This window comes from Rasamsonia byssochlamydoides (assembly GCF_041956645.1).
Source record: "Rasamsonia byssochlamydoides strain NRRL 3658 unplaced genomic scaffold VTN77scaffold_8, whole genome shotgun sequence".
In the NCBI taxonomy this organism is placed as follows: domain Eukaryota; kingdom Fungi; phylum Ascomycota; class Eurotiomycetes; order Eurotiales; family Trichocomaceae; genus Rasamsonia; species Rasamsonia byssochlamydoides.
The window spans coordinates 50,639-77,338 of NW_027192391.1; the positions used below are offsets into that span (position 1 = coordinate 50,639).

The window sequence follows — 26,700 nt, forward strand, 5'->3', positions numbered from 1 at the left end:
AAGAAAAAAGCAAACCGCAACCAAGAATTAAAAAGCTCATGTAGACAGTACTCTAAGGCGTTTTGACCCGATTGCCGGTCGACCAAAGTCCACGCATTTCATTATATCAGACCGCAGAGTCTGAGGTTCTCTTGGATGATGATATCTAGGGATGTGAGTCAGCAAATATGCTCAGATGTTTTCAAGCGCAGCAAAGACATACCGTTGACAGCAGCCATGACGAATCGAATCTGGGTGGTGTCAGTAGCACAGGTGAAGTGAGTGTAGATCTGCTTCTGTTCGGCCTGGTTGAGCGAGACGAAGCGGTTAAGGATGTAGTCACAAGCGGCAGCATAGTCCGCACCGCCCTCGTAATCCGGGAAGTAGTTCTTCATCGGGCTGACGGGGAGCTTCTCCTTGAAGCGGTCAATCTTGTTGAGGAAGAGGATGATGGAGGTCTTGATGAACCAGCGCGAGTTGCAGATGGAGTCGAACAGGGTCAGGGCTTCCTGCATACGGTTCACCGTCTCATCTTCGAACAGCAGCTGGTCGTATTCGGAGATGGCAACGAGGAACAGAATCGTGGTGACATTCTCGAAGCAGTGGATCCACTTCTTCCGCTCGGAACGCTGACCACCGACGTCGAACATGCGGTAGGTCAAGTCGCCAATGATGAAGGTGGTCTCAGTGATACCAGTCGTCTTAACACGGGAACGCAGTACATCCTGATCGCTAGGCAGGTAGTCGGGCTGGGCAATGCGCTCAATAGAATCGAAGTAGCTGGGATGTGTCAGACATAAAAAAAAAATCTCCATGAATCGGGCCGCTAGAAGAACACTCACTATTTTGCCGAGTCGTTCAGCTGGTATTCACGGGATCGACTGAAACACTCCTGCACACCGGCGTCACGCCACAGGGCCTGAATGGCATTACCAACCTCCGGAGGGAGGGTGTCACCTTCAATCTGGGCCGGCTGCATGAAGATGGTCTGGACGTGGTACTCGTTGCGCGGGTCTGCGAGCGACAGTTCCAACGATTCCATGGCCTCGAGGATGACTCGCATGGACTGGACCGTGTTACTGAAGATGATTTCCTTAAATGATTCCCGTTCGTCGCGCGAGTAGCCGCCCTCATGGATGAGCTTCATCTGCTTCAGAATGGTCGACTTGCCCGACTCTCCGGCACCTGTATGCGCATCGTCAGTCACCGTACACAACGGATCTTGTATCCATGGAAAGGTTCTTACCAAGAAGCAGCATCTTGATCTCATTCCTCTGCATCATCTTGTCCCGCTTGAGCTGGTTCTCAATCTCCTCATTGCGCGCCTTCCCCTCCTTATCCTCAGTGCTCATTCCGCAACCCATCTTGGCGGCTGTGTGTGGTGTTTCGACTCAAGAATCAAAGGTCCGTCAAAAGTGACTTGGGGGTTCTGGTGAAGTGGTCGCTGACAGAAACTAGATGCAGAAAATGGTCAGCTAGGCAGAGCCAGTCATTGAATGAGTAAACGTGAAGCAGATAAGAGGGTCTGATGAAAGCGTTGTTTTGGTGGGGAGATGCAGGATGTAAGCCGTGCGCAACAGCCGCCACGGCAACAGGGCACTTTTTCTCAGGAGAGCACGCCAGGTGTGAAGAAAGAGCAGCCACGGGAAAAAACAAAGGAACCCTGTGTATTCTTCCAGAAGCAGGACGACTTCGATTTACTCACATTCCTGATCTCTGGCAAGGACCGATCGCAAACAGACGCAACTGGGGTGGTACAGGTAGATTAATAATGCGTAGCAAAATCACTCCCCAGGTGGATTAACGTAAGAAGTCAACAGAAGTAACAGGATTACAAGACAATGCACAAGGCCGGTGAATAAGAGAACAAAAATCCCCCCAACGATGGACGACAGAATGGGGTAGGAGGGGGCGGGAGACAATGATGTCGGGTGCGAGAAAAGAGAGGGAGAGAGGAGTGGTGAAGAGAAGATCAGATCGGACGGGCAGTGTAAGGAAATGAAGGCGCCAGGGGAGCGACTTAGGGCGATGGTTGGCCGATTTTTTAGTTAAGGGGGGAGGGGAATAGTGGTGAAGGAGAAGGGGTTAGTCTCCGCGAGGGGTGCTGCAGTTCTCCTAGGGACTTCTTTTCCGGGGCGGTGGAGACGCCTCCGAGTGGATTGACCTACCCAATCCATCCATTGAGTTTGTCCGACAGCTACTAAAGTCTCAGGGAGCAGATCTGTCTTGCCTGAGCAAAAGGAGTGACTGAATTATTAATCATATAATCATATTAAAATGACGATTACGATTACATTTGCCCGACAGAGTCATCGACGTTCACGGGCACGCCGATGCTGAGCCTCAGCCCTCGGAACCTTGGTCGGGAAACAGTGGCCGTTTCCAAGGTTGGGAAGTAGCTTAGGACGGCGCAAGGGGCCGAACGGGAAGGGGCCAATGACTAAGCGATCTTGCATGGGCCTGACTGGCCGTGGCTGACCCGCACACTGTCGGCAGAATAATCCCTTTGATAAGCACAATTCCCCATATCGATAGGCCACGCTCTCTTGGCAGTGCTAGTTGAGACGGGCCTTCCCTCTTTTCTCTTCGGACTGGCCTCGTCATTCATCTTCTTCTAACCGTTACCAACCCCTGTTCCATCCAGCTGCAGATCAGACATGTTGAGCAGCCCCAGGATCCGCCATCCACGCGGTGTTCAGCCGCTAGTCAGGAGGAGACTGGCGCAGAATTTCGCGTAAGAGCACCATCACCGAGAATGACAATTAGCATTGATGGATGTTGAGTCTTGACAGTTAACTGTGGAGTAGAGTCGTTCAAACCGGGTTTTCCTCACATTGCAATTGCACGGGGTGCCGGAGTACAGAATACAACAATAACTGCTCTGTACGGAGTACTCCGTATGAAGCACTCCGTCCGGAGGAGAGGTTCGGTGCCGGAATATCTTGTACCCGGGACTCCCCTACCCCTGATCCTCATGCGGCTCCACGATGCTGCAGCGGACCGACAGTTACGTAAATGCCCTCCGGTATGACATGACGGGAAGCAAGAGGCAGCACAGAGAACAGCATGCTCGGCATTAATATTACCTACAGCGCGACATCACAGGAGTTACTCCCAGCCGAGTTTCTGGAAATCGACATCTGGCCTGTAACCAACATAGTTCAAGTTAAGAACTGCGGGATCACCATTCCAACCATGGTTATCGAGAGCGTAAGACTGAAAACTTCCATCTACCTTATTCTCTCGCAGACGGAGAGCACGAATTTATTGACACACTGGTGAGTTACAAAAGGGCCGACCTGACACAGAGGATATTATAATAATTATATACTAATCAGTCCAGAGGATCTCGTTGCCTGTCTTCGGATTTATACTTAGGCGATCTCCACCGGGTGGGGACACAACCATTCCCTAGTGCTTCTAGAGCGTCGGCACTATCTATTTCCCAGACAAGCCGGCGTCCTGATTCTCCAGGACGGATCCATCCTGAGAAGCGTCGACTTAGAGCTAGCCACGATCATGTTAGTCATCTCCAGCTGGAGTTCTCATCTGAAGAGTGAAAAAGACCAGGGAGTTCATCCGTTGACTCGCAGCTTAACACAAGAACGGAAACCTGTGTACGGAGCAGGGTTGGAATTCGATGCATACGCCCCCGTTTTCCTCGTGGCAAATGGCGGACCCTAGGGTGGGTTTAGTTAGCAGTTAGCCTCTGCTGGCCCTGTCACTTTGCAGGCTTGCAGCTTCTAAAAAGCTTCGATGGTAAGCTGTCGAATTGAGACAAACTTGACCCATATCATACTCCGGAGCCCGTACTTTTCGCTTGTGCCACGTGTGTGCAGTCTGCCGGGGTGCTCCGTATATCAGTATGCAGGCCTAGGTTCTAACGGGTGGGATCAGGTAAGCATAAACTAACTACCTAGGTATGGGGTACGGAGTATGGAGTAGTCAGTGACTAGCTAGCCACATGGTAGCACCTAATCCATCTGCGTTCGTTGTTTACAGGCCATCCAGGGCTGACATCAGATCTGCTGCAGTATGCAACTTGCCTGTTGAAAGGTAGAACTTTTTTTTTACCTTCCCTCGTGGCGAATTCTCCACATTTAACATGCCCCCTCATCAAGGGGATATTCTAATATTTCCATTTGCAGGCCAGCATCAACTATCTCCAAGTTACTCCGTATAGAGAGACGACTCTCTTCAATATTCTTGATCATAACAGGCAATATATTATTAGCTAACATCCCACCTAGGTACGGAGTACTCTGTACTCCATACATACAGTACCTGACTATTATGCGTTACCTGTTATGATTTATTTATTTAATGACCCACATACGCTAGTAATCGACTTGCTTAGGTATATCTATCTCTCTATCCGAAGAGTGCATTTATTATTATTATATATTCTTGAAGAAAGCCGTACCCTTTCTTCTTGTTGTCTCTCCTGACACCTTAAACTCAGACGACAAATCCAAATTTATACCTTACATTTTCTGATTTTATTTACGTGGTCTTTTTCTCTTGCTAGCTACGTATTTACTTGTAACCAGCAATGACAGATTTCTCCCTCCCTCTCTCTTTTTCCCTTTATTCTTCCCTGCTTTTAGATTTAATGGGTTACAACATACGTAGGACGAGTTTCTTTGTCAAGAGAGTGCCATAATCTCATCTATGATAGATGGATGTACATACAGTACATATACTGTATCTTGTATACCTGTATGTGCAGTATACATCATGGATATATTGACTGAACGAAGCCACCCTACAACCCACCATGTGCATGCCTAACTAATGTCCATCTCCTCCCCTACGAAGCCTCTCCGCCATAGCAACATAGCTCCCCTTCTCAATCTCCGTCAGCAGATCGACTCCCCTGGGCTGCCACCCCAGCACCTGCATCGCCTTCCGGTTCGACGAGCGGTTCTCGACCGACACGAACCAAGTCATGAACGTGCCCCAGCGCTTCTCAGCCTCTTCGCGAGTGATCGACCGCACTGGAACGCGAAGAACAGCGCCGATGGCGCTCGCTAAGGCGCGGTAGGTGATGGTCGTCGAGCCCGTGCAGTTGAAGATCTCCCCGCCAGGTTTCACCTCGTTCTGCTGTGCGACATGCTTCGCGACGAGGAGGTACAGTCTCGCTGCGTCGTCGACGTACACTGAAGAGAAATGGTTCGCGCCCTCGCCGATATAGACTGATTCCCCCGCCTGCGCGGCCAGCTTCATCAGCATCTGCGCGAAGCCGGTCGTGTTGCCTTCCGCATCAGCGCGTCCGTAGACATACTGCGGGAGCCGGAGCGCAGCGACACGGACACCCCTCTCGCTCCAGGAGAGAGCATGGCGCTCCGAGCGGATGCGCGGCAGCAGCGGGTTCGCTACAGGAGGCGCCTCCTCGTCCGTCTCGCCGCCGGACGGGTCAGGCTCGACGACGGCCGTGCCAGACGTGATGACCAGCGGCTTGGATGTGCCCTGCAGCGGTGCAGCAAGGGCATCGACGGCCGCGGCGTCCGTGGCGAGGATCGCCTCGTAGTCGCCGGTGAAGTCGTGGATGAAGGCCAGATGCAGGACGATATCGGCCTGCGCGCTCTCATGCCGCAGCACGTCCAGACTCGTCAGCTCCCCGCGCACGGGAGTCGCGCCTAGCGAGCGCAGGAGCGCGTCCCCTTTATCGGTGCGCGACAGGCCGTGCACGTCGTATCCGTCTGCGACGGCGAACTCGGTCACGACGCGGCCGATGAAGCCTGTTGCGCCGGTGATGAAGATGCGGGGGGCCATATTATCTTGTCTCAAAAAGATGGATGGGAGTAGAATAGAAGATATGTAGAAGAGATGAGAACAGCAGTTCAGTCCAGTCCAGTTCAGTTCAGAGGGTTATCCTGTATACCTAGAAGAACATCAACTTGGAGTACAAATATCTCAGAGAACGAGAAAGATGAGAGAGAGAGAGAGCAAACTCTATAAATACCCCAGCCCAGCCAACAATGCAACAGTAAGAACTGACTGACCGTCTGATTGACTGACTGCATCGCATCGCATGTTGGCCGACATTCATCCTGGCATGCCAACGGAGTTAAAAGGGAAAATACTCCTGATAAATCGTAAACTCCGTCGGGGAATTCATCATTATTCTTCAGGGATTAATAATCTGTATGGAGTAACTGAGCAAAAATTCCCCCTCCCATCAACGACTATTCTTGCATCAGAGCACTAGCCCCCCTCCCCCCCTTTTTTTTTCAGCTATTCTATTGGTGGAAAAAGGGAAGAAAGAGATATGTATGTACATAGGTAGATGTAGAAAGGAGGAGAAGGTGGTGGTGAATCTGATGCTTTTCGTTAACTCCGAAAGAGGGCGGAGATAGCAGGATTACCATACCTAGGTAGCTGTCTAACCTAAAATCATGTGCTCCGGAGATTTAGGTAGCTTAGTTTAACCCTGAACCTGCTACCTGCTACTCCGTACCTGCATACCTTAAGGTATCTAGGAGGTGCCAATCTACTGCTATTTGCGTCCATATACAGTGCCCTCGTAGTATCTACCTAATTAATTAATTACTTCTTATGTCAAGCCACGACTTAGACCCCTCCCTCACTGCTTAATTAGCATGGGAATTATCGCAACTACACTGTACGACGTAAGTCAATCAAAGGAGATCTTTGATCACCCGTCAAGATGCGATTGATGATTGATTAAGAGCGAGCCACATATACGTATTTAGTTTGAACTATTTAGTTGAATCTGAACGAGCGACCAAAAGCAAAAGCAAGCAGGTACAGTACATACAAATGAGGAAAACAGTCAGTATCCCGCGGAGACCCGTTGTGATCGGTCGATCGATAGATAGATAGGTAGATAGGTAGACATGCAGACAGACGTCACGGTCGTCGACCATCGAACTCTTGGCTTGCCCGGAAGAAGAGGACTTCGTGCTGAGAAGCAAGGACGTCGGATGTAGAGGGCCTTTCACGAGCAGATCGGTCGACGACCACGGAGCATCTGCCGTCCACTAACGATACCTCTGACACCTCCATGACAAGCCCTAGACAGGCCTTCTTTTACACGAAGAGCCGATCAGACGCTCAGGAGGATCTTGAACCTAGAGGGTCTCCTTGAAGCCCTTTCTAGCCCTTGCTTATCTTGCATAGCAGGTAACGACGACAACCTGCCACTAGATCGGCCGTATCTCTAGACCCGTCAGCGCCTGCAGAGTGGTCTACCCGTCCAACATCCACTCATAAAACATCGCTTCATAACTCATTCAACAACAAGCCTTGCCGACGGCAGTGGCAGCATTATCGATAGAAAGCTCACTGCCAACGAGTTAGAGGAATTCCTTCTTTACTTGGCCAGCTGCAACCAACTCACCCTTCCGTCCCGGCAAGACTCTACAGGATCGTCAGACAGACGACAAACGTGCGGCGTCTCACTTCGGCTGACCCGATGATCTTGGAAGTGAAGCCGTCGGCTCCAGGTCGAAACTGCATTCAGCTTGGCAGCATACGGAGCAATCAACTCAACCCGTCACGCTCAATCGTAATTGCCGCCAACCTGGCTGGCAAAAGCCGTCGAGACACTCCGCGCGTCGTCGTCCGGAACCCCGCGAGTAACGCGGATGCTGCTCGCCGTGCTGCCACCAAAAATGCTGCCGTTATCGTGCACGCCGGACTTGTACCCGTCTCGACCACCGGACTCAACATACCGCTTCAGTCGGTCAGACTGGCTCAGACTGGGTTGCTTGGTCACGTCGTTGATGGTCAGACCAGCTAGGCTGACGCCTCCCTGGCCAACGCCCTTGCCGTCAATGACGCTGCCAGTCACATCAGACTCGGCCGCCACAGATTCTCCAGCTACACTCGGCGCTCCTTTGCCTCGAACACCGTTAGTCCGACGAGCACCTGGAAGGGCCGGCCACGCTTCTGCGAAGTTCTGGAACATTGGCGGATATCCAGAAGGAATGCCAACCCCACCAAGGGCGGAGGAGTGAACAGAAGAGACGTCGTCGGGAATATAGCCGACCACCGAGCCTGAGTCATGGTAGTCATTCCGGTGTCCGTTCCGGCCATTCACCATGCTACTAGCCATGTTCGAAGCGTGGTTGTACGCCATCTGGAACCGCTGGGGTCCACGGTACGCTTGTTTAGGACGGGGGAACTGAATCATACATTCCTGGAGGTTGTTCAAGGGACCCTCCACGAGGCACTTCCGCTCCTTGAAATGCAGGAGAAGATAGTTCCACAATGGGTGCTTCGACAGGACTTTCGGGTTACCGAGGATGACCAAGCCGTACTTGGCTCGGGTGAGAGCGACGTTCAGACGACGAGGGTCGCTCAGGAAACCAATGCCCTGGTGGTCGTTGGAGCGCACGCAGGACAACACGATATAGTCCTTCTCTCGTCCTTGGAACGCATCGACGGAAGCGACTTCAATTTCCTTGTAGTGTTCCTTCTTGAAGGTGCCATTCATCTGCATCGACTGGACGACATAGCTGCGCTGGCCTTCGTAGGGTGTAATGATACCGATGTCCTGGGGCTGCACGCCAGCCTTGAAGAAACGAGTCACAACCTTCTCGACGTTGGCAGCTTCGGTCCGGTTGAGATAGGACGTGCCGGACGCTGAAATCTCTTCATTGCCGAGGCTGGCCCAGAACATCATAGGACTGTCGGCAACGGGCCAGGGGAAGTCGACATCCCGACGCAGGCGCTGTGCCACGGAGACACCGTTCTGCAGAGACCCTTCGTAGAACATGTTGGACGGGAACTCCGACAGGCAAGGGTGCATACGGTACTGCACGTTCAGCCGGATAGGAGAGCAGCCAAGAATCACAAGACGCTCGAAGAGTGACTGGTTGAGACCGGCTTTGGCGGCCTTCTTGTTCATGATGACCGGTCCCAGCTGTTGGTGGTCACCAACCAGGACTACCTGCTTGCAACCGAGCACGAGCGGGATCATGCACTCCGGCTCCGCAGATTGCGTCGACTCGTCGATCAGAACGGTTCGGAACCTGAATTTCGCCAGGCGGGGATCGCCGGCACCCACGCAGGTAGTGCAGATCACATCGGCATTGCTCAAGATTTCTCGTTCCGCAGCGCGAACGAGCTGCTTGTATTTCTTCTCGTCTTGACTGGACAACTCTCCGAGCTCTGCCTTCAGCTGATTGAGCTTGACGAGCTCGATGTTGCTGTCGTTCATGCGGACCTGCTCGTGCAGAGAGAGGAACCGCACCGGCGATTCGACATCCTCCCGAGACTTGGCCGTCACACGGACGGTCTTCAGGCCAGTCCGGTGAATTCGTTCGCAGAGCTGGTCAACGGCGACGTTCGAAGGCGCACAGACGAGAACTTGGCCCCCGTTGATTTTCGCGAGATGGTAAATGATGGTGGCCGAGGTGACCGTTTTGCCAGTTCCTGGAGGACCCTGGATCAAACTCAAAGGCTTCTGCAGCACGCTCTTCACCGCATTGATCTGGCTGCCGTTCAGTTCTGGGAGGCCAGGGACGCTGAACTTCTTTGGCAGCTGCGTCTTCATCGGTGCCGCCGCCACCTCATGACCCAAAAGACGGTGGAAAATGTAACCGGACACGCTCATCTCATCGACGGCAAAAGTCTTCATGGCAAGCTGCATGCGGTCGAATGAGGTCGCCTTCCAGACGTAATCCGCGGTGAAGTTATGGGTGCATTCGGTGGGGACGGATTTATGATCTCCTTTGGAACGCAACTCAATGGTGACTTCGTCGGATTGGTTGTTCGGGATCTTGATCACGTATCCCACTCCTTCCCACTTTGGACGCAGGTCGCCAGTGTACTTCAGACGCATTTCGTCACCGACGGCCAGTTTGACGTCGCCCAGCTCGAGCTTGGGAAGGACAAAGCTGGCCAAATGCTTGTTGTTGAGACCAAGATCCCAGCGGACGACCAGATTATCCTGTGACTGCGACTCCTTCAACTTGCGGTCGTAATCGGCTTCGATTTTGACGAGAGGGCCAAACACGTTCTGATACTGAAAGGCGTCGTCGTAGCGCAGCAAGACGGCAGCCGGCTCATCGTCAACGTTGTTCGCCTTCTCCAAGTCGGCAACCGTAGCATTGGCGTTGTCCTTCCACAGTTCTTCCAACTTGGCAATCATTTGTGGACTCAGATGCCGAGCTCGAAGTTGCTCTTGGTCCGAGGGCTGAGCCACCAGCCAAGGCAAGAACGAGCGGTCTTCGATGAGGGGCTGCCAGCGCGACGTATCCCAATTCATGTCCTTGGATGAGGGCATGGCAGCGCAAGGCTGACGGCACAGGAGAACGACGACGGTGTCGGATTTGGCCGGGATGAAACCCAGGAGGAAGACATTCTTTGTCCCGCAGTTGTAACATTCGAGAATGGTATCGCCCAGCGAGGACTGCGGGTGCAGCTGCACTTCTTTGTGTCGAGCACGGACGAGGTGGTTCACGATGTGGGAGGAAGAGGTGTTGCCACGGGCACTGCAGAACCATTTGCTGCAGGCCAGACACTTGACGACGCAGCTAGGATTGTGGATGCCGCAGTATCTAGAGATAAGATAGTTAGTAACTTGCAGAATAAAAATCACTTAACGTCAAACTTACGCGCAGGCATGCGGAGGAAGCTCCTTCTCCTCTTCAGCCTTGTTTTGTTTTTTGGCATTACCACCGGCTGGGACGCTCGCCAGACTCTCGAGGTCGTCATCGTCGAGAACGTCGGACGCATCGTCCTCGTCATCATGTCTCCGGCGACGAGCACCAAGAATGCTCTCGTCCTCCAGGTCGTCCCTTGCATTGATGGTAGAGGCCGAATCCGAAACCAGATGATTGCCCATATGTTTGAAAGCTTCCATCTTGACCGACCTCACGCCTGTGGTGGCGTGTTCGTGATGCTGGCGGAGGATATCGGGGTGGTGACTATCAGATGCGGAATGGGCAAGCGATCAAACGGGTTGTGCGACCATCCGGTCGTGTTTGCAAGTCGTGTTGCAAGTCGTGATTGCAACCAAGACGTGTCAAGGTAAACAGAGGCAGTCTGACGGAGATGGAAACAGGACCGCCACTGTGTGTGTTTGAGCTCAGACAGAGGCTGTCTTGTCGAGCAGTATAAGCAAGGGTGCGAGAGAGCGGGGGAAGCCAAGGAATGCGAGGAAAGGCAATCCCAATGACGGAGTAGACATTCACCCGACGGAAATTCGCTGGTGAAGGAAGAGCTTCACGGAAGAAATCGAGAAGCTGACGACGCCTCCGTCACCAGCTGAGAAATGAAATGAAAAGGAATGCGAGATGTTGGAGATGGAGGCAAGCAAAAGGCGCTCCGCACGCACAGTTGGTGGCTGCTTGTCAATCGCCGAATAAGAAGAATCGATCGGCTTGGCGCCCACAGATCGGGGAAAAGCCAGAGAAAGCCCCCTCTCCGGGTGGCGAGAACGACCAGCTGCGCCAGAAAAAAATACATTCGCCAGGACGTCAATAGACCAATCAATCACCATCCATAACAGGGAATTTTCTGCAGTGCTTTCCCTGTGCAATCATGCTTGTGAGTATTTCGCTTCTCTCTATCATGTAGCCTGCTAATCGTTTCTAGCGCCGTCAAGCGCGTGAGCGCCGGGACTACATCTACCGGAAAGCTCTCCAGCTCCGCGATGCTGCCATCGCCGAGAAGCGCGCAAAGCTCAAGGCATCTCTAGCATCTGGGAAACCCCTGGACCCGTCGATCGCAAACGACAAGCAGCTGCGCGAAGACTTCAAATACGATGAGTCGCTCCCGTCGACCTCCACCCAGTCCAAGGCCCAAAAGGCCCAAAGGGAGGACACCGAACTCCTCGACGTCGACGACGAATATGCGCTCACTTCGGGCCTCATCGATCCCCGTCCCCTCATTACCACCTCTCGTTCGCCTTCTGCGCGTCTCAGCACTTTTGCGAAGGAGATGCGCCTACTCCTGCCTACTTCGATCCGTCTGAATCGAGGAAACCTGGTTCTGCCAGACCTGGTCGCCAGCGCCAATGCCGCTGCGCTGACGGACATGGTTCTGCTGCACGAGCATCGAGGCACGCCCACCGCCATCACGATCTCGCATCTCCCTCACGGCCCGACCGCCAGCTTCTCGCTACATAACGTCATGTTGCGCGCGGACATCCCGAACTCGGCCCGCGGGACAGTGTCGGAAAGCTATCCGCATCTGATCTTCGAGGGCTTCACGACGAAACTGGGGCGTCGCGTCGTGCGGATCCTCAAACACCTCTTCCCGCCGCGCGAGGGCGGTGGGAAACTGGGCAACAGGGTGATCACGTTCCGGAATAAGGAAGACAGCATCGAGGTGCGACACCACGTCTTCGTCCGGACGGGATACCAGGATGTGGAATTAGCTGAGGTCGGGCCGCGGATGACGATGAGGCTGTTCGAGATCCGGTCAGGGACGCTGGAGAAGAATTCGGGCGGCGATGTCGAATGGGCTCTGACACAGTATACCAGAACCAGCCGGAAGAAGGATTACCTGTGACGATATCCCTGTGGAAAACATTTATGTATTGCATAGCAAGGCTATATTACAGAGTATGATCGGCGTACTATGGGTTTTTCGGGAAAAAAAAAGGATTTGTTTCACGCTCAAGTTTGACGGACTGTGGACTTATGACTTCTGAATTGACTTGTGGATTATTTTTTTTTTTCGATAAATAATAAATACTCATTTTGGACCCTTGACGGAGAGAAAGCAGCCATGTAAGAATGTTATGCTTGTGAACGGAGAATTATCCAAGAAAGGAGGGCCGTTAGGTATCGACTTACTTTGGCGAGGTACTTTCCTTCCGATTCTTGATAACAGACGGTCGAACGAGAGTTGCAGAGTACGTCACACCGGTTTTGTGGTCTGTGTAAAGATGGTAACCCACTGTTGTCGTATACAGATGTACCGGTAAGTCAGTCAGTTAGTGAAGAAATGAGCGAAGGAGAGTCATCGCATGACATACACGACTCCATCTCGGAAACGATGGCACGAGCACCCTTTTCGAAGTCTTCCAAGGACTTTGCTGCGTTGCAGTTAGTAACGACGACCTGCTACTGAAATTTCATTCCATTTCCTATCTTACCGGCATCGACGCCCCTCTGTTTCTGCTTCTGCTGCTGCTTCTTCTTCACGGCTGACTTCTTTTGAACCTTGCTACCCCTGGCAGCTTTCCTCTTCTGCTCCTTCAAGATCCGCTCCCAAAGATAGGGGCCTTCGCGTTTCGGTCGACGGGTCTTGGACTGCAGCGAGTCTTCCAGCCAGTCGTACGTGACGATTTTGATGTGCTTGAGGCGTTTTGCCTGTCGGACTGTTTCCTCAAAGTCTCAGCATAGAAACGATGCGAAAAGAAAATAGAAAATAAAAAAAAAGACGACAAGTGCAATCCTTGTGATATTTGAGCCAAGGCAAATAACTTACCAGCTTCGACGTTCTTCTTAACCGCCGCCTCCGTAGCAATAAGATGCGTGACGCTATCATCAATCTCCTTCGAGTAGACGCCGCCGTTGGCTTTGATCCATTGCGGGATCTTCTCTGTGTTATCGCCGAAGCTGCCCACGGCGCAGGCGTGGATTTTCTTGAAGGACTTTCCCATGTCTGCGGAGGAATCCTCTTTCTGCTTTCTTTCGCAGTCAGTTGTGAAGGTAAACAGGAAGACGGAGAGACTGCGTCTGTAAGAGAGATTAAAGAACAGTCTTTAAAGAAAGGCAGTGGACTGCAAGGTGAGGTAGACGAATCCAAGTTCCGAGAGGAGAAGATGTTAGGGGGTTAAGGATTGGATTGGAGTAATAGGAGATGAGAAGATGAGGCAGATATGAACGATCAAGAAAATAGGAGAATACCTCTAAAAGAAATAAGATGATGTAAATCTAAAGCAGGGAGAGAAGATACCCAGAAGAAGGAGAGAGAAAGTAAGAAGCGTTTCCAATCAAGTTAGCTTTAGGTTGTGTATGCTTCTCTTCAACTGTTGTCAACTCCGTTACCTTCTGTCACTTATTCTCCTATAGTTTCTTTTCCATCTTCCTTTAGGTATGTACATAACTTTTTGATATTCCCTTTCTCTCCCACAGTGTCGAGCTCGTCTGAGAGCCTACTTCCTATACAGTTACCTTGATCGCCTAGTATTATTACACTCTATCCCTGAGATCTCGTCTCCTCACTTGTCATCTGCATCTGCATCTGTATCAGCTTAGCTGCCTGCCTCTCTCGACAGGGCCTCTTACCATCAAGTAAGTCGACTATAAGGAACCTCTTCCGTCGAGGTTTCGAATCTAGGATGTATAACGACCTCTTCTTGCTTGCTTCTGAGGTCCTATCCTCAGTATGTACTGTACATGCGATCTTTGTATCGAATTTCCCAGACGCTTGCTTACCGCATCATCGATGGCAAGGTGGGACCTAGTTGTTGATTATGTTATCGGTTGTGAGATTAGCAATGACTTGAAAGGCACTATTCGTTGAATTTTGGATTGCTCTCACTGAACCGAGGTGAATCGAAGTGAGGGTTGGAGTGATGGATACTGTACTGTACATTGTCTGCCGAGTGATGAAGATCTGCTGCATGGAGTGGGTGGGTGTAGAGTGTACACTACAAATGACCCAAAACTATATTTTTAGATCAATCAGGTATGTATATATGACACAAAGTGAGATATTTCCCGAAAGTCCAAAGGTCCAAGGGCATACGTAAACTGGCAACATGTAAGAAATATCTCAAGTCAGATTCTGGCAAGGTGGGTACACGATGAGGGAAAATAAATATTTTGCAGACAGAGACATCACTGTTCTGCTCATTTATTTTACAATGGACGAAAGACTATAATTGAATCTCCTTCGCAGCTTTGACGAAAGCACGGATCTTGTCCAAATCCTGAACGCCTTCCGTCTCCACCCCGCTGCTCACGTCAACCCCCACGACCTTCCTCGCAGACTTGCCCAGCTTCTTCACCGTCTCGGCAACATTGTCCGGGTTTAGCCCGCCAGCAAGGATGATACGAAGGCCATCGTCACTCTCGAGCGTTCTTTGAACGCCAGAGATATCCAGAAGTTCGCCAGAGCCTCCAGCTCCAGAATCAAGTAGCGGCAGAGAGTGATATGCTCGGCGCGCCAGACCAGGTTCACCAAGACCAAACTTCCGGATGACCGGTACAGGGATCAAGCTGGCCCATTCCACCGGTTCAGACCCGTGCAGTTGGACTACATCGAGATCTAGTTTCCGTTGTTGCTCCAGAATGTAGGACAAAGGCTGATCGGCAAAGACACCGACAAGCAGTGCGCGAGTAGGGTGGCGTAACACGCTCGTAGAATAGTCGAAATACTCAGTTGAGGAGTAGTTTGGGTTATTTTGCGAGCCTGGAGCTGGTTGCTTCGCGCGCGGTGTCGATTTGACAACCTGCGAGATCTGTAAGGCAACATCGTCCGAAACACGCCTCTTGCGTCCTTCGACCTGTATGATACCGATTAAGTCGGCACCAGCTTCAATCGCGGCGCGAGCTGCCTCTGGGGACCGAGTGCCACAGATCTTCACCAGGGGTGAAGGCGGAGGGGCATTCTCTATACTGCCACCCAGGAGCTCAGAGACAAAAGCGGCAGTGTCATTTGCTCTCATCAGGGCCTCGCCAACCAAAATAGCTTTCACACCATCCTTCTTGTAAGCTTCGACATCCTTTGGTCCTGAAATTCCGCTCAGAGCACAAACGATGGTCGTGTCTGGTACCTGGTCCATGAGACGACTGGTCGTACCCAGATCGACTTCGAAGCTCGTGAGGTCACGGTTGTTGACTCCGATCACCTGAGCACCAAGTTCCACAGCAATCTTCATTTCTTCTGGGGTATTGACCTCGACAAGAGGTTCCATTCCGAGACTTCGGGAGTAGTTGTACAGTTTCTTCAGCTGCTCGACGCTGAGCATCTTCACAATAAGCAACACGGTATCCGCGCCAGCCAGGCGAGCTTCCAGTATCTGATACTCGTCAAAGATGAACTCTTTGCGCAAGACCGCAGGCCGATTTGGCAGACCCTCCAAGCTCTGCCGGACAGCGCGCAGATCGTCCAGGCTTCCTTTGAACCATTCTGGCTCAGTCAGGACAGAAATGACGCTAGCGCCAGCCGCGGCATACTTCCTGGCTTGCGCAGGAGCGCAGACTGAGGCCGCAATTATCCCTTTCGATGGTGATGCCCTCTTGATCTCTGCCATCAGTGACAAATTATATGGAGACTGCTTGAGACGGGCGGGGAAAGATATCTGCGGTGGCGCGATGCCGAGATCATAGGAAGCTTGGAGATCTTCAGGCCGCTGCGAAGGGATCAACTTCTGGGCTGCAACAGCTGCCTTTCGATGGGCGTAGATTGTATCCAGGATGGACGTCTTCTTTCCTTGCTTGGCATCACCATTGGCGTTCACAGGGACCGTGCTGGACTCGCCATTCAAACGTCGGTTCTCCTCCCAGGTACCTCCTCGCATTTTCAGAAAGTTCCGAAACATCGTCCTTCCGTGCTCCGTGAGAATGCTCTCGGGATGGAATTGAACAGCTTCCACGACAAACTCCTTGTGTCGGACACCCATGATGACGCCCTTGCCGTCATCGCCATCCAAGTTTACCCAGGAGGTCACTTCGAGACAATCGGGGATGGTCGAATGAGTCCCCGCAAGCGAGTGGTATCTGGTGACAGAGAGAGAAGGTGGAAGGCCCGCGTAGACGCCTTTCGAGTCATGCTTCAATATCGACGTCTTGCCGTGCAAGATTTCCCCAGTCACATCGACCTTGCCGCCAAAGCAGGAAATGATGCATTGTTGGCCCATGCAAACCCCGAACACAGGGATTTTACCACTGAAATACTGGATGGCATCCTTGCTGATGCCCGCGTCAGTGTCGGGATGGCCCGGGCCGGGACTGATCACCAGCTGAGTCGGCTTCTTTGCGATCAGTTCGTCCAGTGTAATTTTGTCATTGCGGAAAACCGTGACGGTCGCGCCCTCCAGGACGAGATACTGGTAGACATTCCAGGTGAACGAGTCATAGTTATCGATCAGAATGACATTGCTGGCGGTGCCAATTTTCTCCGCCTTGGTGGGATGGTGGGGTGAGTAATCAACTAGACCGTTGTCCATCTTGAGGGCAAGGATAAGTTCGGGGACGTAGGACCGTGCGATAGATGCCGGTGCTTACGCCGGACATTCACTCAAGGGTCTTTCTGTCCAGAGCACCGTGCACCTTGAACAATTATCAATCGCAGTTGGCCTGTAATGAAAGAATGAAAGAATGAAAGAATGACTGATGACTCCAAGCTAACCGATCGCGCGGAGCCGACGGAGTACCTGCGATTAGTCCGCTGGGTCATTCGAAAATGCCAAATTCGGTTGGTGGCTGGCCCGTGATGACGCTAGACCCAGATAGGTAACCATTCATTGTTGTCGCGCGCCGATTGAAACTTCAATTCAGCTCAAGCTCAAGCTCAAAATCCTCCACAGCTCCTGCCAATTTTGCCCTGGGGACCTCCAGCCCCAGCAGACGACCTCTCCTCGTGAATTGCAATTTTCTTTCGGGCTGGATAATGATATAACTGTGCCACCGATGGCTCCGGTCCCGGAAGCCTATTTTGCGTCCCTGGACAAATGTTTCTCTGGGGACGCCCAGCTTCTGTACGCGCATCTCCATGAGGATCTCCATTCGTGTAAGAGGAGGCTAACATGCAGTAGGTCATGGAAAAGAGTCTTCCTGTATTTATGCGACCCCGAAAAGAATGCCGATGATGCAGGAAGCGCACAGCCTTTCTTGTGGCATCCGGAAAGCATCCGTCTCCTCTCACATAGTCTTGCTCCCTTCGCCCCGCCGTCTGCCAAATCCAAATCTGAATTTGAGTCGAAGACAGCTGCGATCAATGTCGCTACATCACCGCAAGCGCCCTACAATTTAGACGAGATCAAATCGGATGCTCTGTGGCTCAGCCAGAATGCCGGCATCGACGAGGTTACGGCATTGCGAATCACAGTGCTGGAATGGCAGAACCGGCCCAACGCGCGTCTCCTGGCCAGATTTTCGGCGGAAGAAGCGACGAGCTTGCAGGATGCAACAAGTGTGGATAACTTCCGAGTATCGCTTGCCGGACCGCAGGTGATGGATATTTTGAAGAAAACGACCCCCGGCGGTGCAGACGACTCGACAGATTTTTCATCTGAGGAGTCCAGACGTCTACGGTTGCGGCATATTTACTTGTCGGAAAGGAGCCATATTCTCAAGACGTCACGAAAGTTGCTGAGCCTCTCTTTACGCGACAAGATTCCAAGTGACGCAGGGCGGAAGACTGTTCCCAGCAATGGGAAGGAAACGGCAAGAGAACATAGTCTCCGTTCCCTTGGGGAAACGATCTTTAAGAATAAGACAAGTGGGGAGGAGAGCAATCGATTCCTGGAGGACTGTATCAAAGCCGTTCAGATTCGACTCACTGACTTTCAGAGCGGGGGTGGATGGCTGAGCGCTGCCCAGAGTGATGCGGAGACTGAAGATACTTGGCGCACTACCCTCATCGACGAGATCGTGCATATTATGCAGATAATCTTCTTGCACCTTCAGTCATCTGACACTATTCCAACAGGAGGCCTGTTACTTTCATGGCTTCATCTTATGGCCGACTACAGGTTTCTGGAGTCGCTTTCCATAGTGAGTGCTGCCGTTGAACGTGTCCTACTTTTTATTCCCAAAAATTCTCTGACAAAAGCTGTGTAGCCGTGCGAAGATCCCTTGAGCCTAATGCTATCGCTCCAAGCCCTCGCCTCTGTGACAACTCTCTCCTTTCTAAAACTCCCGGCGTCCATGTCTTACGTGTGGAAGAATGCATCTCTATCGCAGTCTGAGGTGCCAGCCCAATCTCGTCCCTATTTTCTCTCCCGCGAACATATCGCCGAAATCAATGAAATTTTTCTCAACTGTGTCAGCATGGGGGTTTTAACTGCAAGCCCTGCGGTCTTTGCATGGGGAACGATTTTGCATTCCATGCGGGACATAGCTCTTTCAGCCAAAGAATCTCGAGAGATGGAACAGTTCCAGAGCGCTGTGGACTCTTTCCAATCAAACACCCCTTCCGCATCGCCCGTTCGCGGATCTGAGCAGACTCTCTATGAGGACATGCTAGATCTAGCCCGAATCCCCAGCTATGGCGATGACTATGTTGCAATCTTAACGACAGGGGCGATGGAGAGAGGTCAGGTCTTTGAGGTGATTATCAATTTGGCTTCCAAAGTTGGCACAATCTCGGCTATCGATGATGTTGTGACCAGCCTATGGATCCGCAGTTCTCTTCTGGGCCTTATCCGCGTCAGTTCCTTGTTCATGGATTATTCGCCGGAACTTGTAGAGGCCGCTCTGGCTATTTTGAATGGTTTATCCACAGACTCCCTCCGCGGCCGTGACGATTCCATAAGTTATCCCAGTGATCCGAGGTACGTCTTTTTGAAGGACAACGAGCTTATGGATAGGATATTCCGAATTGCCCGGTCTCGCTTCCCCTATGAGTCCGTGCCATTCCTCAAGCTGTGTCGTGCTTTGACGGGCAAGGACCAAGTAAGCGAAGATGGCATCCTCCCAATACTTTCCGAACTGGAGACTATGGACACCTTCACCCAAATGGTTTCACCGGATTTCCAGGGCTATGAAACCATCCGTGAAGAGGAGAATGCAAATTTTGTCTCCCTTATTCAGCCGATTCCCATGATAGCACCAGCGTCGAAGAAGCCAAAGCCCAATCCCAGCGCGGAGAATGCTCTAATTGTCACAGCGGGAACACAGATTCAGCCTGCAACAATAGGCCAAGTTGTTTCGGAGTCAAAGCCTGCAGTGATCATGTGGTATCACCAATACTCGTGCTTGAGTTTTCTCGGCAGTTGGCTGGAAGAATGGGCCGATAACCCAGATGCGGATGAAGATACTATCGCTGAGATAATAGGGTTGCTGACCGACCTTATGGCTTCCGCTCAAAGTGGCAAAGCCCATGACGAAGACGAATCTGGGCCCAAAAAGATCCTGGAGATAGCGAGTGACGGCCTTGCTAGTCGAGGTGACATTGTCTCAGTGGTTCTCGATATTCTAGAGCGGAACTTGCAGAATGTCGGCATCCAGGCTGGCGCACGCGGCCCGTTAGATTTGTCCATTGCTTGCTTGCAGTTTATCAGTGTTCTCATTACAATCTTGCCCAACAGAGTGTGGCCCTTCCTCTCTCGAAGTAGCCTGCTTGGCTCGGGTGGGCAAGGAGGGCGGATGACTGCGATTGTCTCTGCTTGCGAAGTAACATCAGGAGACTATCCATTCCTACTCAGCTGCATTCATCTTTTTGATGCAGTTGTGGAAGATGCGATATCACATTTGGCAATCAGAAGGACATCGAACCGCATTGTATCGAGGGCGAGCAGTGCTGCCGATTGGAGCGCGGGAGTACCGTCCCATGTTATCCGCAACGTTTTGCTGAGTTTCGTGCGAACGATGATCGAGGTCTACAACAGCGACGGAAACTGGAGGTTCAATGAACCTGAGCAGAGACTTCAGATCGACGCTGTCCTCGCCAGCAATTTCGAGAAGATCCTCTATTACGCGTACGGAATCGATGAGACGGAAGACACCGAGTCAAAGATCACGGGGATCTTTTCCTCCTCGGCTTCATACGTGCTAGACGTTCTCCGACCCAGTTCTAACGATGAACTACCTTTCAATCCAGTCCTTCGGATTATCATCAACGGCCTCCAAACTCCAACGTCGACAGTGTACCTCCGACAGTTGATCTGCATTGAGAGGCAACTGAAATCCACTCTCAAACTGGCAATTAAATTGATCCAGGCAGCACAGCTTGTCGGCTCTTCTGTCTCATTGTTAGAGGAACAATTGTTCAAAGCCGCGCCCGTCCTTGCCAAACTGTACTGTTATCACGACCGTTATCGTCTCCCTGTGATAACTCTTCTCGAGTTGTTAGTCTCCCGAGCTGCTGCTGATACGGAGAAGGAGCCGCCGTCACTGCTTGGTCACTTGGGTGCCGAATCATCATGCCTCTTTCTCGATGCGCTCGCCCAATTTGACAAGCCGCTTAATGATTCTCAATTATTTATCTCCATTTGGCGGCTCCTGTCCACGTTTGTCAGCAAGCGCCAGCAATGGCTCGCGGTCTATCTTCTCACAGGATCGTCTCCTCGAGAGTCTCTGAAACAGAAGGCGGAGGGAAAGAAAGCACCGGCGATGAGAGGAACACCATTTCTCAAGACGGCGCTCGACACATTGGCAAATATCGAACAGGTCGATCCGCGAGTCTCTCTGACTCTGTTGGTATTTGTCTCGCTTTCACAGGAGCACTGGCCCTGGGCCACCCCACAATTAGGGAGGCACCCGAATTTCTTCAATGCTCTCATCCACTATGTGGCACACTTGAAGATCGGTGGCCAGTCAGCGACGACCCAGATATATCTTACCCAAATCGCCGCCATAACGGCCGATCTCTGTGCCATTTACCTGCACTCTGCAAAAGAGGCCAGGGACCAGTCGTTCTTCAAGACGCTGATTCCATTGGTTGCATGGTTCTCAGAAAATGGGGTCGAGGTTTCGGGCTACAATGCCTCGTTACATGCTAACCTGAAGAAAAACTTTGAAATGAAGTACAGTGGATGTAAGCTCCACAACTTCAAGAGAACCGCCCTGGAGACACGACCACTAGGGAAAGACTATTATTACGACATGTACCTGGCCGAAAAGTTACTTTCGTTCGACTTCGCGTGGAGTGGGAAGAAAAACCAAGGTTTTGCGGAAGAATTTGAGCGGGCGAATCTCAACCTATCGCTCGTAGAAGCTCAAGTGGTATGTGTTGATACGAACTGTTATTATGCTTCAGACTAACATGAGAATATAGAATCTATTCCACAGCTGGAAATTTTTCGCCTTGGAACATTCCACGGATTTCATGCCGGACAGTGGGGTGCAGAAGTCGATGGCCACGGTGGTCCGAAACTGTCTGAATGCGAACAGTCGCAGCGTGCCGCAAGAGGCGATCTTCAACAGGTTACAGCAGTCTCGGGTCGACTTCGCCTTAGCCCTGCTTCAACGGCTTGTGGAGGTGGGCTCAAGAGGCTCGGAGGTCTTCACCTTGCTGGAAGTGGTGTGGGATGCGATACGCGCTCGTGGTACCACCTACGAGAATGCCCTGATTCACGATGACACGGAGTATTATCGCTCTCTTCTCAATGTCCTCTTCCTCGCCCTGCAATTCCATGTAGCAGGGCCCTCCCGAGCGGCCCCGGAGGCTGTGAGTAAGAAGCCTGAGCTTTCGTCTGACCTCTCGACTGTCGTGGAAGTCGTGAAGGTGGTGATTGCACAGGGATTCCGGTCTCTCACGACTTACCTGCATGATGAGCCGCAAAAATGCTCTCCCAAGGACTTTGCGATCCTGACTGCCATCCTTCAGACGGCTCTGCGGGTGAAGAATGCAGAGAGAATCTACGAGCACATCGTCTATCACATTGAAGATAACGATGTTGCGCGATATGCGACGACGTTATTCTCGTGGGCTGACCAGCTCACCGTTGAGGGGGATCCAATCTATGGCGAGCTCAGTATCATCTTCTTGGTCGAGCTGTCCTCTATCCCCATGCTGGCAGAATATCTTGCTGTTGAAGCGGTCTTGATGAAGCTGTCGAGCTGTCGCCTGACACGCGTTCTCTTGCAGCCTCGGGGATGTGGACCCTTTGATCCGGTGCCTCGATTATATGCCATCTGGACGGGCGGGTTCCTCCCGCTGTGCCTCAACCTGCTCTATCATGTGAATCGCGCTGCGCCAGAGGTGGCTGCGTTCCTGAATCAATTCGAGGGGCAATTGAATCGGGCGGCCGAGTCGTTCGCAGGAGTGCATGCGCCGGTGGCGTCTCCGCAATCGGCGAAGAAAATCTGTCTGGCGATGGCATCGGAGGCATATTCGCTGGCACTGATCTCGTTCATCCTGCAGAGATATCGGGAAGCAGGTCCTAGCACGGGCATTGACGGGCAGGCTATTCAAGAGCTGAAGTGGGACAAGGCGCAAGTGAAAGACGACATCGAGGAGCTGCTGAGCCGGAGACCCAGTCTACGGGCACGCATTGTGGCGACCAATGAGAAGGAGCTCGAGATGGCACGGCAGAAGCCGCTGAACGCGGCGTCGGGAGCCGAGAGCCGGTTGGAAGAGAAGATTGTTGCGGAGTTGACGGCGGCGTTGACCTGTCTGGGAGGAGAAGCATGAAGCAGCGTAGCGTGGTTGATTCTGGACATAGCTGGCGTTGTTTGGTCATCCTATTGGACTGTTTCGGAGAAGCCATTTTATGTGTTGTTGAATAAAAGAAATAGAATCTGAATACTATTATAGACGCTATTCGTGTTGAAGCATTGTTCTCAGCGAGGTTATAGACTATTTCTATCGACGCGATTAGGAGACAATTGCGCCCTTTCCTGATCTATATAGATAAGGGTAATTTCCCCATAGATGTGCTTATTTAGGAAGAATATACGGAGTAAGTGATTGATTCTATCCACAATGGCCCTACTGATACAGATACTGCATGTCGGCTGCTTACCGGCAACCTCGGCTGGTGAAGTGCGAAGCTTTGCCAGCCCCACTTGGCATTCCCCGTGTGGGGGAATGATCATTGGCAAGTATGAACTAATTAAATGATCCTGGTTGATACCGGGATTAATCCATGATGTGATCGCTGTTGGATTTCAACACTTCCGTAACTAGGCAGCATAATCACAACACCATTGCTATCAACATTAGAGGAGAGGGCCATTTTCGAAAAAAAATGATCAGTCTGACAACCAGCTGGTGACCGACAATGGAACGCAACGCAGATATCTTCCGACATGGCTAGCTTCTTGGCGGTAAGAGGCTCGGAATATAAACAAAACAAAGGAAAGACAACAAACGTCTTTGTTCGGGTCATCTGCATTCCTAGCAAGAATGTATAGGTACAGCCGCAGCAGCAGGGAGTATAGGATATTTCCAGCATTATGGTAGCTTGCACTATTACACTATAGTGCCAACAATAAGCATCCGAGCATTGGGCAAGCTGATACCAACCTACCTACCTAGGGAACTGCTCAGTCAGTGACCACTGGTGTCCCACTAGCGTCAACTCATTGCATTTGCATAATCAGGGCAGTACTACGGACTCTGTGCCTGTAATGCACTGCATCATTCCGAAGTAGGAAACTGATAGAACTAGTGAGGTTGGTCACTGTCCCTCGGCCTGAATTCGCCCTCTCTCTCCTCCACCGAGTACCACGTCACATCACATTAAACCTGCGCTTCACCTCGCTGATTATCGTCTATTTTATCTGATATATGGCTGATCGCAATTGACCTGTTGTGTAGTTCACTGCCAATCCTTCTGACGACTGTTCTCTCGCGGCTCTTCTTTGTCCTCCAGCTGGGCAGCAACCTTAGCTCTCTCTATTCATCTGGAAAAAGGGGATATACCAAAGAAAAGAAAGTCGACATGCCCGTCAAATCGCGCTGGGAAGTTCCCATCCCCGACACCCATCTGGCCTCTCTCATCTTCAAATCCCCCACTCATCCGCTGTCCAAGACCCAGCGATGTCTGCTGGAAGCCGCGCGCCCCGACACGCATTATTTCACCGTCCATGACTACCGCCTCTGGAGTCAGCGGTTCGCGGCCGGACTGCGCAAGTCTGGCATAAAACCAGGCGATCGCATCCTGTTTTTCTCCGGCAATGACCTCTTCTATATGGTCGTGTTCATGGGCACGATCATGGCGGGCGCCATCTTCACCGGCGCCAATCCCACCTACGTCCCCCGCGAGCTGGCATATCAGCTGCAGGACAGCGGGGCGACGTATCTCCTCTGCGCGGAGTCGAGCCTGGACACCGGCATCGCAGCTGCAGAACTCATCGGCATGAGCAAAAATCGCATCTTTGTCTTCAACAACGCCGTCTACGAGGGGAAAGGCGAGGGCAAGCGCGGCTGTCGCTACTGGGGCGAGCTGATCGCGTCTGAAGAAGAAGGCAGTCGGTTCGCCTGGGATCCGCTGGATACCCCAGCAGCAGCTGATTCCGTCCTGGCGCTCAATTATTCCAGCGGTACGACAGGCAAGCCGAAGGGGGTCGAGATCACGCACAAAAATTACGTCGCCAACACGGTGCAAGCGCTGCACCTGTCCAAGCTGGATCCCGAGTTCGAGGAGAAGGACAAGAGGGCCCGCTGGCTGGCCTTTCTGCCAATGTACCACGCCATGTCCCAGACGCTGACGGTCTCCGCGATCCTGCGCCGAATCCCGGTGTATGTCCAGCCTCGGTTTGACTTTCTCAAGGTGCTGGAGTATATCGAGCGCTTCCGCATCACCACCCTGATCATCGTGCCGCCGATTGTGGTCGCGCTGGCCAAGCATCCCGCCGTGAAGAAGTACGACCTCAGCAGCGTGGAGAGCATCAGCTGTGGCGCGGCGCCGTTAGGCAGAGAGGTGTGTGAAGAAGCCGAGGCGCTGTGGAAATCGGGCGAGGTCAACATCAAGCAGGGCTGGGGGATGACTGAGTAGGTTGTCTCTTCGCGTGAAGTCAGTCGTAGTCAATCACAGAAGCTGATTTTGTGCAACCAGAGTCACATGTTCATTCCTCTCGTGGCATCCATGTGAGAGAAGCACGACCGCGGCGGTCGGCGAGCTGCTCGCCAACTGCGAAGCCAAGATCATGGCCGACGACGGCGTCACCGAGCTGGGCCGGAACCAGCGGGGGGAGCTGTGGGTTCGCGGCCCAAACGTGATGAAGGGCTACTGGCGCAATCCACAGGCGACGAGGGAGACCAAGACGGAGGACGGGTGGTTGAAGACGGGCGACATTGCGTATGTGGATGATGAGGGGAAGTTCTATGTTGTTGACAGGAAGAAGGTACACCATAACAGCAGTGGCAGCTTTTTAGGACTCATTCTGATATTTTCTAGGAACTCATCAAAGTCAAAGGCAACCAGGTCGCTCCCGCAGAGCTCGAAGCTCAGCTGTTAGAGCATCCTGCCGTCGCCGACGCTGCCGTCATTGGACTTCAAGTGTAAGCTAGTCGTCCAGTTACACATCTCGCCTTGCATCCTTTTCTTTATTTCTACTCACCACGTTTCCCCTCACTGCAAACATTGACCTGATGATGTATTTCTAGGAATCATGAGGAGTACCCCCGCGCCTACATCGTCCTCAAACCAGGACACACCGCCTCCGCCGAGGCCATCACAAAATTCATAAACGAGCGCGTCGCGCCCGTGAAGCGGCTCATCGGAGGCGTCGTCTTCACCGACTCGATTCCGAAGAATCCCTCGGGGAAGATCCTGAGAAGGGAGCTGCGGGAGAGAGCGAAGAGGGAGGTTGCTGCTGGTGCTGCTGCCGCTGCTAAGCTGTGATTTATGCGATCCCAGTACAATCTAGCTGATTTGTTTACTACCCTTTTGTTTATGTCTGTCTGCGTTTGTGTGTGCGTGATATGTGATGTGTGATGTTTCGGTTAAGATTAGGATAAGATACCTACTTACCTACCTACCTAGTTACCTCTCTCTCGGGGGTTTTTTTTTCTATTTGTACTCGTAACGGTGCCGGGGCGGGTGGTTTACTCCATTCGAGGAATAAATAAGAAATAAAAGAACAGTGTGGTTTTGGTATTATTATTTTTATTATTTTTATTATTTTTATTATTTTTATTATTTTTATTATTTTTATTATTTTTATTATTTTTATT

General features: G+C 51.9%; 10 protein-coding genes across 10 annotated transcripts; 4 read left to right on the forward strand and 6 right to left on the reverse strand.

Annotated features, from left to right (window-relative positions):
- Positions 1-101: 101 nt before the first annotated feature.
- VTN77DRAFT_8865 (uncharacterized protein) lies at positions 102-1,343 on the reverse strand (the record flags this gene model as incomplete). Its single annotated transcript, XM_069425409.1, has 4 exons — positions 102-145; positions 203-759; positions 822-1,164; positions 1,226-1,343. 4 exons carry the CDS (start codon positions 1,341-1,343, stop codon positions 102-104), a joined length of 1,062 nt encoding a protein of 353 aa, XP_069280742.1.
- Positions 1,344-1,388: 45 nt separating this feature from the next.
- On the reverse strand, positions 1,389-2,435 carry VTN77DRAFT_8866 (uncharacterized protein; the record flags this gene model as incomplete). Its single annotated transcript, XM_069425410.1, has 3 exons — positions 1,389-1,433; positions 1,685-1,725; positions 2,303-2,435. 3 exons carry the CDS (start codon positions 2,433-2,435, stop codon positions 1,389-1,391), a joined length of 219 nt encoding a protein of 72 aa, XP_069280743.1.
- A 201-nt stretch (positions 2,436-2,636) lies between these two features.
- VTN77DRAFT_8867 (uncharacterized protein) lies at positions 2,637-2,994 on the forward strand (the record flags this gene model as incomplete). Its single annotated transcript, XM_069425411.1, has 2 exons — positions 2,637-2,713; positions 2,787-2,994. 2 exons carry the CDS (start codon positions 2,637-2,639, stop codon positions 2,992-2,994), a joined length of 285 nt encoding a protein of 94 aa, XP_069280744.1.
- A 1,776-nt stretch (positions 2,995-4,770) lies between these two features.
- VTN77DRAFT_8868 (uncharacterized protein) lies at positions 4,771-5,754 on the reverse strand (the record flags this gene model as incomplete). Its single annotated transcript, XM_069425412.1, has 1 exon — positions 4,771-5,754. One exon carries the CDS (start codon positions 5,752-5,754, stop codon positions 4,771-4,773), a length of 984 nt encoding a protein of 327 aa, XP_069280745.1.
- Positions 5,755-7,504: 1,750 nt separating this feature from the next.
- On the reverse strand, positions 7,505-10,813 carry VTN77DRAFT_8869 (uncharacterized protein; the record flags this gene model as incomplete). Its single annotated transcript, XM_069425413.1, has 2 exons — positions 7,505-10,508; positions 10,566-10,813. The coding sequence occupies 2 exons, from the start codon at positions 10,811-10,813 to the stop codon at positions 7,505-7,507; spliced, it is 3,252 nt and encodes a 1,083-aa protein (XP_069280746.1).
- A 680-nt stretch (positions 10,814-11,493) lies between these two features.
- VTN77DRAFT_8870 (uncharacterized protein) lies at positions 11,494-12,465 on the forward strand (the record flags this gene model as incomplete). The annotated part of the gene is made up of 2 exons (XM_069425415.1): positions 11,494-11,499; positions 11,548-12,465. The coding sequence occupies 2 exons, from the start codon at positions 11,494-11,496 to the stop codon at positions 12,463-12,465; spliced, it is 924 nt and encodes a 307-aa protein (XP_069280747.1).
- Positions 12,466-12,748: 283 nt separating this feature from the next.
- On the reverse strand, positions 12,749-13,564 carry VTN77DRAFT_8871 (uncharacterized protein; the record flags this gene model as incomplete). The annotated part of the gene is made up of 4 exons (XM_069425416.1): positions 12,749-12,834; positions 12,935-12,994; positions 13,055-13,279; positions 13,390-13,564. 4 exons carry the CDS (start codon positions 13,562-13,564, stop codon positions 12,749-12,751), a joined length of 546 nt encoding a protein of 181 aa, XP_069280748.1.
- A 1,221-nt stretch (positions 13,565-14,785) lies between these two features.
- On the reverse strand, positions 14,786-17,080 carry VTN77DRAFT_8872 (uncharacterized protein; the record flags this gene model as incomplete). The annotated part of the gene is made up of 1 exon (XM_069425417.1): positions 14,786-17,080. One exon carries the CDS (start codon positions 17,078-17,080, stop codon positions 14,786-14,788), a length of 2,295 nt encoding a protein of 764 aa, XP_069280749.1.
- Positions 17,081-17,543: 463 nt separating this feature from the next.
- VTN77DRAFT_8873 (uncharacterized protein) lies at positions 17,544-23,211 on the forward strand (the record flags this gene model as incomplete). The annotated part of the gene is made up of 4 exons (XM_069425418.1): positions 17,544-17,611; positions 17,669-18,629; positions 18,696-21,800; positions 21,853-23,211. 4 exons carry the CDS (start codon positions 17,544-17,546, stop codon positions 23,209-23,211), a joined length of 5,493 nt encoding a protein of 1,830 aa, XP_069280750.1.
- A 1,252-nt stretch (positions 23,212-24,463) lies between these two features.
- On the forward strand, positions 24,464-26,368 carry VTN77DRAFT_8874 (uncharacterized protein; the record flags this gene model as incomplete). The annotated part of the gene is made up of 4 exons (XM_069425419.1): positions 24,464-25,515; positions 25,580-25,868; positions 25,922-26,025; positions 26,131-26,368. The coding sequence occupies 4 exons, from the start codon at positions 24,464-24,466 to the stop codon at positions 26,366-26,368; spliced, it is 1,683 nt and encodes a 560-aa protein (XP_069280751.1).
- Positions 26,369-26,700: the final 332 nt, after the last annotated feature.